Here is a 12,768-nt window from a genome sequence, read left to right on the forward strand (position 1 = left end):
AAGCACAAGGTAAAATACTAAAAATTTCCTTCCATATTTGGTTCAACACTAATCACATTTTCCTGCAACTAACTGTAGTAGCTTAATAAGCTCCTACATAGTTCAGGTATATGCCACAAATACTCGCATAAAGTAAATTTTAAAGTAATGATAAGTCTATATTTTTAAAAATCAGTAGCAAATGTTAAACAAATCAACAATGTAGTTGTGCATCTAAATCTGATGTAATATAAAAAATAGAGAAATCTATATGTATTTGTGTTTTGGGGAGCATCAAGAGGACTCCATTGTATAGAATTCTCCCCATCTTATCCCTTGGCCTGGACCATTGGTTTTCCAGTGGTAAAGTCCTACATCTAGGCTACCAGAATATGGGCTACTAGCTCTTCTCCCCAGTAAGATGGCAAAGTTTCTCTTTCTCTCTCTCATTCTGTCTTGCCACCCCTCCCACAACCCTTCTACAACTGCTGCTAGTATTCTTATTAATTATATTATTTTATATCCAATTTTCTTAACCATAATCCACCCATGATCTCTAACACATACCATGCTGAAGCATGTTGATATTGACAATTACTCAGTGTAACATTTACTAATACAAAAAAAAGGGCAAGTAGCCATAACTGAGTGAATACAAACAAAATTAGGCAAATGTCAACCTGAGTGAGATCACTGTTTTTGAATCCTATAATGTTCAATATAGGCAGTTTTATAAAAATGAATTATGAAACACAAAGACAATAGAAATATAAGTTATTTATTAATCAATCCACTTACAAAGCAGGTGGCTTAATGCAAGCTTATCGACATCTTCACATATGATCCATGGGAACATGTCTTCCACATACAGACAGTGATGTTACTGACTGATGCATTTGCAATCTGGGGCATATTAAGCATATTTAGACAAATAAAATTAGGCTATCCTGTATATGAAAGTATCTTGATAATATGCATCCTGAAGTGGATTAAAACTTTCTCCAAAAGAGAAATGTTAGTACATTAACTTAACTTTAATATTCTATATTATGCAGTAAATCTTAACTATAGAAATTAAAAATTTTAAATCAGTGATCGACTCTTGGTAATGTATGAAGTGGGAGTCTAAAACCAGAGCAACAGTAGGTTGACAGTATAATTTCTGCCTCACAGTATCTGCAGATTTACTGTTTTCAAGCTTAAAGAGAAATAAAACAAGAGACATGTAGATTCAGCTGACTTTATTTATCTTTAAACTAATAAAAATCCCTTTAAAAGTGATTCTGGGACCTTTAGAAGTTCTATGAATGCATAGATACCTGCCGATGACTGCAATTCTAAATCCTGACTAAATGTGTTTACAAAAATCAATGTAAGCAGATATCTTTACTATGCGTGCTTAGCAGAAGACTGAATGAAATTCTACATGTCTTCTTCAATTTCCCTAAAATTTTGTTAAATCTGCAAGTATATACAATCCAGCTAATTGAAATTAATATTTAGTGTTCATCAGAGCTGTTTCACAGCAGCAAAAATTGAATCTGGGAAATAAAGTTCTAAATGATGGAGGAAAAAGATAAATACAATAGGAACAGCAGTCTAAATGTATGGTATTAATATTCAACTCTATCTGCATTGTGCTAAAAGGAAAAGGATACACCAAGAAGAATTCTATTGATCACTCTGGTGATGTGAGTACCACCTGCATCTGATTGAAAATGGTTTGTATTCTGTTCCCGGTAATAAGGATGGTATTGAACTCAGAACTCCATATTGTAAATATACAGCAGCCATTTTGTCCTAATTAAGGAATGTCTTAATACACAATATTATCATTTTCTAGAGGATCTTTATACATTAAACTAAAGTACATGATTGATTAAATTAAACGTTAGTAATGGATAAAAAAATTCATAATTCTCAAGACCCGGTACTATGTAAAAAACAAAAAGACCACAAAATCCTACTTACTAAAGCAGCTAATCTTGCCTGCAAGTTCAGGGTCACAAGCCCATAATATGTGCAAAGAAATGCAATACAAGGAACCATGCAAAAATACAGTAAAATGATACAGGAAAAATGTCAAATCTAGAAAAAAAAAGCTTTTATAAATACATCAAAATCAACTGTATACATAAACTGTAGGTCTAGCATTAGTTGTACCATGTAGCAGAGCCAGCACTCTTAAGTTCAAGGCTTCCGAATCTGCGCAGGTAAGTCATGCCATCTTTGGTTGACTGCAGTACCAGGAGGGTGGGAATGAGAGGGAGGGTAAGAGTTCTGAAACATGGTGTCAACTTTCACTTGGCAGCTGGGCCTCAATGTCCACTCTGCAAATGGGGCACTTCTTATTGGTGATCAACCACTGGTCAACACACACTTGGTGGAAAAGGTGCATACAGGGAAGGCGTCTATTATAAGTAAACAAAACAAAAAGCAAAAGTTAATTTTATGACAAGTGCAGTGGCATTTAAACAAATGATACATGTAATACTTCAGTAATGGTCTGAAGTTACTAAACATTTTCTCTTCTGTTAAAAAAGAACAAAAAAAACCCTCCCTACTCAAGATTATATATCTACATTAAATTAATACTTTGGGCAATGTAATGTATTAATATATAATTAATCAAATTATATGAATTTGATTCTTCAGCTGTGACAGTTAATTATCTTGGTGATAATACAAGATAATTAACTGTCACAGCTAAAGAATCAAATTATATAAGACCTCAAGAATTTTAAGAACAACTACAGTAATAATTATTCCAGCTTTGTTTCTATACATGAGCTGCCAATGTATTGGAGTTGGCAATATGTTCCCCACAACATAATACTGTAAATATATTTTTAATATCAAATCACTGTATTTATGAAGCACTTCCCAAAAAATTCTCACTTAATTCTCTCTCAAAAGAATTCTGTAAACACACAGCAGCCATATCATACTAATTAAGGAATGTCTTAATATACAATATTATTTTCGGTCTAGAGGATCTCTTTAACACATCAAAGTACATGATTGATTAAAGGTTATTAATATTGTTTCATGAGGTCATTTTCATGTTCTATCGTACTATGCTACTCTTTTAAAAGCAGATTAAACAGCTATGTTTGCTTTAGTACAGTACACTATCAATTAGAAATAGAGAAATAAATAAAGCTTCCATGCACTAACATGCTAATATCAAACCTAACGGTAGAATAAAGGTTACTGACTTAAGTGTCAATTTCAACTTCCACCACTGTTGAGTTGTTGTACATTTCAGATTTCATATTTTGTAAAAACAGCTAAAAAGAGGTGTTCTAATTACTCTCTGCACAGTATTGTCAATACTGTAAAAAACAATTATCTATATTTATAAATCTTCATTGGAAATACAGTGTTCAAACAACCTTCTATGTGATATAGTAGACAATAAAAGTTTATAACTTTTTTTTCTCTTAGTCAACTGACGAAATAGGATACAGTTGTTATATATGTTATAGAACTTGCTTCATATGGGATTATGTTACATTAGAAAAAACAGAATAGGAACAAAACAGTTACTTAACAGATTATAAAAAGAAAAGTCTAAAATATTTGGTTAGCATAATAACATTTTCTAAATCACATAGGTGCAAGAAGAAAACAGTCTACAAACTGAGAGGAAATTTTAGGACAAGATCACTTTACAAATGATGACGTAAAACAAACTGCATGGAGCTAATCTGGATCCCTCTCTTTAAGCTTTGGAGAAACATTAATATACATGTTTTGGCCTCCAAAGTCTCTCATCTCTCAAGTTCTCCATCCTATAAGATTCAAATAAGACAATACTGACCACAAAATCTCCCTGGCCAAGTCTTGGTGTGGCCCTAAAGCAGGTAGTATATTTCTCTTTGATGTTAATACAGAAACTTAATCTTTTCACTGTTTTATTCACTATTAGAAGACAATTCTACATATCAGAGACTGGTAACAGGGTATGCTAGGAGTAATCTTTATTTGGTTTCTGGTCTGCTTTATAATAAAATTCCTCTTATTCTGGCTGTGTTGCAGGTCTGTGGGAGATTAGTTCCCCGACCAAGGACTGAATCAGCACCCTCAGCAGCTCAAAGTGCAGAGTCTTAACTACTGGGCGACAAGAGAATTCCCTCAAATAAAATCTCTTGTCCAGTTTTGACAATGAATTTTAGATAATTAGTGTTTAGTTACCTCACATCTTCACCTTCCTCTAAAATAGACAAACAGATAGTACATTTTTCCTCTGTGTCTTCCTCAGTCCCTTCTTCCCCATCTTGTTTGCAGTGCAGTTTCCTCTGTGAGAACCAATCAGTTGTTACCTTGTTAGTAGAGATGACATTATTGAACAACTGAGTAAAGTTTGTGTTTATTTGAAAAACAAAACAAAACAAAACAAAACCATACATTCACCCACAACATATTTCCCAGATAAAACTGCCATGAATTAAAGGATGAATTAAGTGACTATTATCAATGAAGTGTTCTCGTAAGACCCGTAAATAATCAGCATCAAAATTAAAAGTAACAGATATTCATTAGTCTGAAATCTATCATTTCTAACCCAGTATATATAATCAGGATCATATACACTATTCTGTCCCATCATGAGGCACAGTCAGATAAACTTTGTTTCATTAATAAATGTTTCAGATAATGTTCAAAAATGAATGCCAGTTATAATATTTAGCTTAAACAGTTGAGAGGACTTACATTTAATGGTAATACCCCATTAATACTCTTAGGAAAAGGGTGAAAAATACAACGAACAGTCATTTTCAAACTTCATTAGTCTCTATAGTATAGAACGTTGTTTATTGAAAGAAATTTATTTAACATGCCTACTCCACATCTTCTAGATGTAACACTACATAAGGAATATAAGGGTAGAATATAAGAAATGTAGGTCAATTAAGTTCCCATCCAAACAACTGACTAGCTAAATTATGGTACCACTATAGGATGGAATTCTGTATAAGCTATTAATAAGAATATGGGTCATCTGTAGGTGCTGATATAGAATAAAAAGAAAATGGACAAAAACTGTATGCATATTATCTCCTTTGAGTTATTTTTAAAAGTGGAAGAAAAAATATATACATATGCACATTATTAAAAATACTTGGAAGATTACCTAAGAAATCTTTAAGCATGATTTTTCTTCTGGGAAGGAAAACTAGCATCTTTAGAGTAACAGACTTCAATTTATAGTTTTAGATTTTTTAACCATATGCATATATTGTTTTAATAATAAAAAAATGTAGCTGATAGACTCCATAAACTTGAAAAAAGTCCATGATATTAAATGTTATGCATTTCAACAATAATGTAGATGTTTCATAGAATAAATGCTTACCTTTTTGTATTTATGTGGATATGTACATCTTTCAATTGTCCCCTGGGATGCTCCACGATTGACATTTCCTAATCTTTCTTCTAAATGAATAAGTTCCTGAAGAAGAAGAAGAACTAGTATTAAAAGCCAGTATTATTATTCCTTGAACTGCACAGTCAGTATTGTAAAAGCAATAAAGTACCATATTTATAAACATGCAATGTAGAGTATTCAAAAACCCATATATGGTAAGGCAAATGGCTGTTTGTAACTATTTTTCAGCTAACTGAAGTGGTATGGCAAAGTTATCTTTGTAGACTAGAGCAGCGTATTACCACAGATCCTATGTAAGTCAGTAAGCATGTATGCATCTAGATGAAGTCACTGCAGGAAAATAGGGAAACAAGTCAAACAATAATTCTTGACTCCAACTTCCAAACTGACATGAAGAAACAAAACTTTAATCATATTTAAATGATCTGTTCTTCCAGAAAATTCAAAGATATTTAGCAAAAAACTGAGTTACTTAGGTTTCTTTTTCTATAGCAATGCTTCTCTAAAAACTAAGCTTAGTCAAAAAGCATTAGGCATTGATTATAGTAGAAAAATATTTTAAAAACCTAAATGTTTTTCTAGAAGAATGGTTAAATAAATTATATTCACCTACCCAGGAGAATATCAGAACTATCAAAAACAATGTACTAGTCAAAAAACTGATAGTACTTATTTCCCAGATATATTGCAAAGAGTAGATTTATAGAAAAAATGTTATCACTAAATTCTAATGTATTACAAGTATCACTTGGGTTCAGTAAAGCATATACGTCTAGTTCATTTAAAAAATTTTAAACTTCTTATTTTGTATTGGGGTAGAGCCAATTAACAATGTTGTGATAGTTTCTAGTCAACAGCAAAGGGACTTGGTACATACAATACATGTATCCATTCTCCCTCACACTCCCCTCCCACCCAGGCTGCCATAAACATTGAGCACAGTTCCACGTACTGCATTTATTTAAAAAAAAAAAAAAAAAGCATTAAGGTTTTTCTCGCACATTTAATGGTATGGTTCTTTATCTGATATTTATATTTATTTAATAAATTCCTACATTCTTCTATTATTAGATATTTTCAATTACTCTTCTTCAATATTTGGGTAATTTCTGATGCTAAGATTAATATTACTAATAAATCTTTCTATAATAATCCCTAGAAGCAATACAGATGTGTTACTGCCTTTTGATCTTCAGTCACTGCAGCAATCCTATACTTGTAACTATTAATATTACACATACTGTCTTTTTGCAATACAGATACTATGGCAAATATCTTCATTAATGCTATTACGTACCTCAAAATTGCCCCTGAAAGGACCTCTGAATGATGTTCCATCCAAGCCTGATGAAATGTAACGAATGTGAGGATAGCCTGCCATGTCAGGAACCTATTTTAAGAGAACTGGTAAGCTAAACGAATTAAGAACAGGCTCAAGTTTTACTGCTACCACTGAATAATTCAGATACTCAATTTTCTCCATCTAGCTTCTCAAAAAAATCAACTTCAGGAAGTATACATAATTCCAAAAAAGGCATTCTGTTAACAGGTTCCTCTTCAAAAGTGATCTCATTTATAATAACTTTTAAATTATCATCAGAAGGAAAAAAACAGAAACAGCAGTTTCATGAGATAACAGATTCTCTTCTACTTGACTTATTTTGCACAAAGAATCCTAAGTAGAGAATACTCAAACCCAAGAATGATGCTCTTAGTAGCCTAAACATATACAGAGTAAAATTTTCATAAGATCTGGTCAATTTCATACAATATTGTAAAGTAATTAGTCCAATTAAAATAAATAAATTTATATTTTAAAAAAAAAGGTGGTCAATTTCAGAGAGCTTTATTATACAGTATTAAGAAACAGAAATGCATACAATTTTCTAACAAAATTTAATTTCAGGATAAAAGTTTTATTTCCCTTTCTCTAACTCCCAAATAGCCAAAGGTACCTTTGGCTGCTCTTTTGGTTTGGTTCTATTAGTGAAAGGTTTAACAGTTTCTAATTTTTTATTAGCTAAGGTCAACCTTCACAATCTTATTTGTGAGCTCACCTACTTGACAGAATTTGTTTGTAACTCCAAAATCAATAGTTGTGCTCTCACAAGTCATTCACAGACCTGCACAGAGCAGCAAAAAAAATCTGAGTTACCCAGTATGTGCTCCCAGCTGAGGAAGAACAAGACCCTGCCCACTTGTTTCAGTTCTTACACTGTAAACAAGTGTCTTTTTTGCAATGTATTAAGTGCAATGTTTTTCACATTTTTGTACTTTTCAGAGGTCATTTTGTTGTTTAAACTGATCCTCAAACATAATGCTTAATTGTTAGCTAGGGTTCCTAAGTGCAAGAAGGCTGTGATGTGCCTTATGGAGAAAATACGTGTACATAAGCTTCATTCAGGCATGAGTTATGGTGTCATGAGCATGGCCATGTGCTCAATGTCAATGAATCAACAGTAAATATCAAATAAGGTGTCTCTAGACAGAAAAATACATTAAACAAGGTTATGCATTGGTTGTTGGACTGGAAGCTTGCAATAACCTAGGGCTGTATTTACCCTGCGAATAATGGTTCACTATCTATTTTACCAGCATTCACAGTAAATCTATAGTACATTAACTACCATGAATAACAAGAGCTGACCCTAGTGTTAGGAAAGGGATATTCTAAGACCATTCTTGCATTTTTATAAACAAATCTCCAGAATTATTTGGCTTCTACTAAATCATAATACACTTCTAGCATGTTTTACATCTTTAAAAGACAGTTCACACATGGAAAAGAATTTGAAATAAGCAATAATTTTTACCCTTTCAATAGTCCATTATTTAAGTATCTGCAACTTTCCTTATAATCAAGATCAATAGTATCCAGCTCTAAGCAGATAACCTATCTTTCTACATATCTCCAAGAGAAATGAAAAAATCAGAAAGGAACTCCTGCCTTCCAAATTACTTAAACCTGCACGTCTCCTGTAACCCTCCCTAGCCTCCTTTCTCTAACTTTTAGGGATAAGCTTCCTCCTTCTCTTACCCAAAGGTGAGCTCTATCATTTGCTCCCCTTTTCTCTTGTTTCCCCAACCTGGACCATCCTTAACTGCTACCCACCCTTTTCCTGTATATCTTCAAACAAGTCCTCCCTAATGCTACCACTGTTTTGTCTTAAACCTGAAATTACCTTCAAGTTTCTCCAAACCCAGGTTCTCTCTTTAATCCTAATAGTGAGAGAGTGTTAGTCACTTAGTCATGTCCGACTCTTTGCCACCCCGTAGACTAGAGCCCGCCAGGCTCCTCTATTCATGGAACTCTTCAGGCAAAAATACTGGAGTGGGTACCCACTCCTTTCTCCAGGGGACTGTACCTACCCAGGGATCAAACCTAGGTCTCTGGCATTGCAGGCAGATTCTTTACCATCTGAGCCACCAAGGAAGAATCAATCCTGGACCAAATGCCAATGCTATTTCCCACTTTCCCTTCACAGCCAAGTTTATAAGGCAAGTAGTTTATATTTAATCTCCACATATTTTAACTTTCCCTACCTTACTGTGATCTAAGAGGCACCCCAACCTCCATCCCTCACCATTACTGAAATCACTTTGACAAAAGCTGCCAAAAACCACTCTAATGCCAAATGCATTCAACATATTTCAAACTTTACTTTTTTGTGACGAAACACTACTGACCATATTATTTTGACATTATTCTAACTTTGTTTCTCCTCAATTACCCTAGCCAATTCTTGGAATTATTTGTTTGAAGTACACTTATTGTTGTTGTTTAGTTGCTAAGTTGTGTCTGATTCTTTTGTGACCACATGGACTGTAGCCCACCAGGTTCCTCTTACCACTGAGCCACCTAGGATGCCCTGAAATATAGTATTATCATTTAAATACAGTATTATTATTGGCCAAGGTTCTTTCAATCTCTCATCACCTTTGCACATTTTTCTTAGAAATCTAATCCTCTTCCATGGATTCATGTAATATGACAGACATATGACACATGTAATATTTTATATTGACAGATCACAACCTCTTTAACTCAAAGACCAGTTTATTCTTTGGAGATCCAGACCATAAACCCAACTTCCTACTGGACAGTCCACCCTGACACACATATATCTCAGATTCAGTATGTCCAAAATCTAACTCATTTAACCCCTTCCCTCGGAGAAGGCAATGGCACCCTACTCCAGTACTCTTGCCTGGAAAATCCCATGGACAGAGGAGCCTGGTAGGGTGCAGTCCATGGGGTCGCAAAGAGTCAGACAGGACTGCGCGACTTCACTTTCACTTTCATGCATTGGAGAAGGAAATGGCAACCCACTCCAGTGTTCTTGCCTGGAGAATCCCAGGGATGGGGGAGCCTGGTGGGCTGCCATCTGTGGGGTCGCACAGAGTTGGACACGACTGAAGCGACTTAGCAGCAGCAGCAGCAACCCCTTCCCTAAATCCTCATCTAATATTCTCCAAATTAGTGAACGGCAGCGCCATACACCTAACAACCAAAGTAGATATCTGGGAATCATCTTAAATATTACTCAAACAGAGCCCATCATTTTTAGGTCAACTGCTACTGCCCTTGTTCAAGCATTCATCAACTTTCATCTCTTCTACTATAATGTGTCCTTGCTTCCACCATGAAATCTATTTTCCACACAACTGAAGAGATGGTCTATTTAGGTACAATCTGATCAAGACATTCCTCTTTCAATGAAGCCTAAGTTCTAGTTTCTTGGCAGGGCACATATTTCATTGCTGAGTGACCTTCACCCCTAAGATCTAGAAACAGCAACTTGGATTTCCCTGTGCTTTTATGCTATTTGAAAGCTCTTTGCATGATGTAGCCACTTTAAGAGTACCATTCTCAATTCCAAAGCTTGCTTAGAAGTTGCATGTATAACTTGGAAACCTTCTCTGCAATACTTCTACTCCTACAAAACTACTCACTTCTCTCTATAACACAATATGTATTATGTGAAAGGCAAACTCAATTTTTGCTGAATTTGCTCTTTAGAACTCAAACTGGTATCAACAAAATCTGAATCTGCTCAAATCAGTTACAGAGAATTAGTATAGTCTTTCTACTGATCAGAAAATAAAGTATGAATGCATCAGAACAGACCCATTACCATTTATGATGATAAAGCACATATCTCACTAAAAATGGATAAAGATTATCATGTCGGTATAAAAGGAAAAAAATGTCATTTTTTACATCAAGAAGAATATATGTAACATTACAAACACATATTTTACTGTATCTAATACCTTCTTATAGCACAATTTAAATCTAATAATAATAATTCTAATCCTCTACTGAAACACCTATTAACAACTAATACATTAAAAATATTTCCAAAAAATAATTTAGAAAAGGAAGAACAGTTTTTGAAGGCAACTATGTCAGAATTTTGAAATCTTCCTATTTTACCATTAAAGGTAGAGCTCCTAACTGCAAGTGATGAAGCCGAGGTGGTGCATGGTAATGGGCCAAGTGAGGATGTAATGCTCCAGGTGTATAAGTAGCTGCAGTTACTCCAGCTTCAATTCCCAGTTCCCTGACAAAGGAGAACATTTTAAATGTTAGACATCCTTACTTACAGTGTCTATTATCAACAGAAATGCAGAAGTATGTTTACATTTTTTAATGTCATCTGAAGATTCTTATCTTAGCTGAGTAAAAAGATAATTTAGCCCAAAAGATATACCTAATAATTTCAAGTTCATTTTAGAAACCAAAATTCAAAGGTTCAACTTTGTGACCATGAGGAGCAAGGCATTTGTATCCAGTTTCACACTTTACAAAGGAAGGACATATAATGAGTGGCCCTAAGGTTCCTTCCAATCTAAAAGTCTGATTTTTCATGAGAAGCACATACAATTGAGTTTACTTTTTTGGTTTATATGAATGTTGCTTCCAGGTCTTTTGTTTGTTGGATAGTGCCTCTGGATTGTTGGCATCAAGGATAATTTGAAGAGTAAACACTTCTATACCTTATAAAGCAAGGGTAAACAACATTTTAGAAAGTAAAACTGGTAAATATCAAATCTTCATTTATTTATTCTCATTTTATATTTTGTCTGAAAAGTCATTGTGGATCAAGATCTCAATAACTACCTACAGACAACAGATTCAGAAAGAAAATTAATGCAAATTTGCCTCCATTTCTCTAGGAAACAACTCAAGCCTGGAGAATCCAGGCTGGATCTCCCTTGTCAATAGCAGGGGTTAAGGGAGGTACAGCAAATGTGAGTACAAAGGTGGAGGTGCTGGATAAAGAAGATATGAAAAATTTAGGGTTTTTATTTTGATGGTCAATCTCTGAGAAACAACAACAACAAAAAAGTTCTACTCCAGTTTGACAGGGTTCCCTGCCCTAGAACTCAAGTTGCTACTCCTTCCTCCCCGAGTCTCTTATGACTCACCCAGAGACAGTGAGTCACAGCTAAGCTGGAATTCAGTTTCTCTGTATTATCCTTAAAAAAAAATTTATATATCTAGCTATTTGCTGTGCTAGGTCTTAGTTGCAACACTCAGGATCTTCAATCTTGTTGTGACATGTGGGATCTTTACTTTCGGAATGCGAACTCTTAGTTGCAGCATGTGAGATCTAGTTCCTTGACCAGGGATCGAACCCAGACTCCCTGCACTGAAAGTCCAGTCTCAGCCACTGGACCACCAGGCAAGTCCCCACATTACCCTTCCCCTACAAAGTATCTCTTCCAACCTTTTCTACCACAAGAAACTGATCACAGCCCTGAAATAAATAAGATACTAACCAGGCAGATCTCTCTGGAGCCTGTCGAGGATGTGAGGACATAGTCTGAGGCACATGAATATGATGCCCGTGACCATAATTTGGGTGCATCCTATGTGGATGGGGTGGGGGGCGTTCATGTGCCCGCCTGGAAACACAGAACACAAAAAGACCACTGGAAATAATTGAATAGTTGGTTATTTCTTAATGTAGAAAAAAACAATCTAGTATTAATATTATAAACATCTATAGTCTTGAAATTAACTCTGTAACAATAAATTATAAAATGCAATATAAAATAACTTAATGATTAACAATAAATCAAGAAACCATAGTCCCACAAATTCTCACTACTCATTTATTTCAATGTCTCCAATCCAAATATCATCCAAGGGAAAAAACAGTATCTTTATAATCTTTATACGGCAGATATTTTAAATAGAATAACAGGAACTAAATGAAAATAAAATTTTAAAAATTAATACTCCAGCATATGCTATAGACACAAGGAAGTTGTTTTATATAAACATATAAAACAGAAGAAATGGAAACTATCTTGCTTCATCTTTTTGCTTTAATAATATTCATCCATTTTAATGGATAAAACTTCTAAGTAAAAAAAAACAAAAAAAC

The 12,768-nt window shown here is 34.3% G+C and overlaps 1 protein-coding gene across 12 annotated transcripts in view; it reads right to left on the reverse strand.

The window, feature by feature from the left end:
* Positions 1-736: 736 nt before the first annotated feature.
* RNF111 (ring finger protein 111) overlaps positions 737-12,768 on the reverse strand; it is a 94,312-nt gene continuing 82,280 nt past the window's right edge. For 4 of the 12 annotated variants that reach the window (XM_061431146.1, XM_061431145.1, XM_061431150.1 and 1 more), the window contains exons 9-14: positions 12,158-12,283; positions 10,809-10,935; positions 6,669-6,761; positions 5,339-5,434; positions 4,177-4,280; positions 737-2,390 (exon numbers count right to left, since the gene is read on the reverse strand). In XM_061431146.1, coding sequence (XP_061287130.1) covers positions 2,273-2,390; positions 4,177-4,280; positions 5,339-5,434; positions 6,669-6,761; positions 10,809-10,935; positions 12,158-12,283 — 664 coding nt within the window. In that variant the 3' untranslated portion in view covers positions 737-2,272. Of the gene's footprint in view, positions 2,391-4,176; positions 4,305-5,338; positions 5,435-6,668; positions 6,762-10,808; positions 10,936-12,157; positions 12,311-12,768 lie in introns of all 12 variants that reach the window. The other 8 variants (XM_061431142.1, XM_061431139.1, XM_061431141.1 and 5 more) reach the window with 3 other exon arrangements.

The sequence above is a fragment of the Bos javanicus genome, chromosome 10 (genome assembly GCF_032452875.1).
Source record: "Bos javanicus breed banteng chromosome 10, ARS-OSU_banteng_1.0, whole genome shotgun sequence".
Taxonomy (NCBI): Eukaryota; Metazoa; Chordata; class Mammalia; order Artiodactyla; family Bovidae; genus Bos; species Bos javanicus.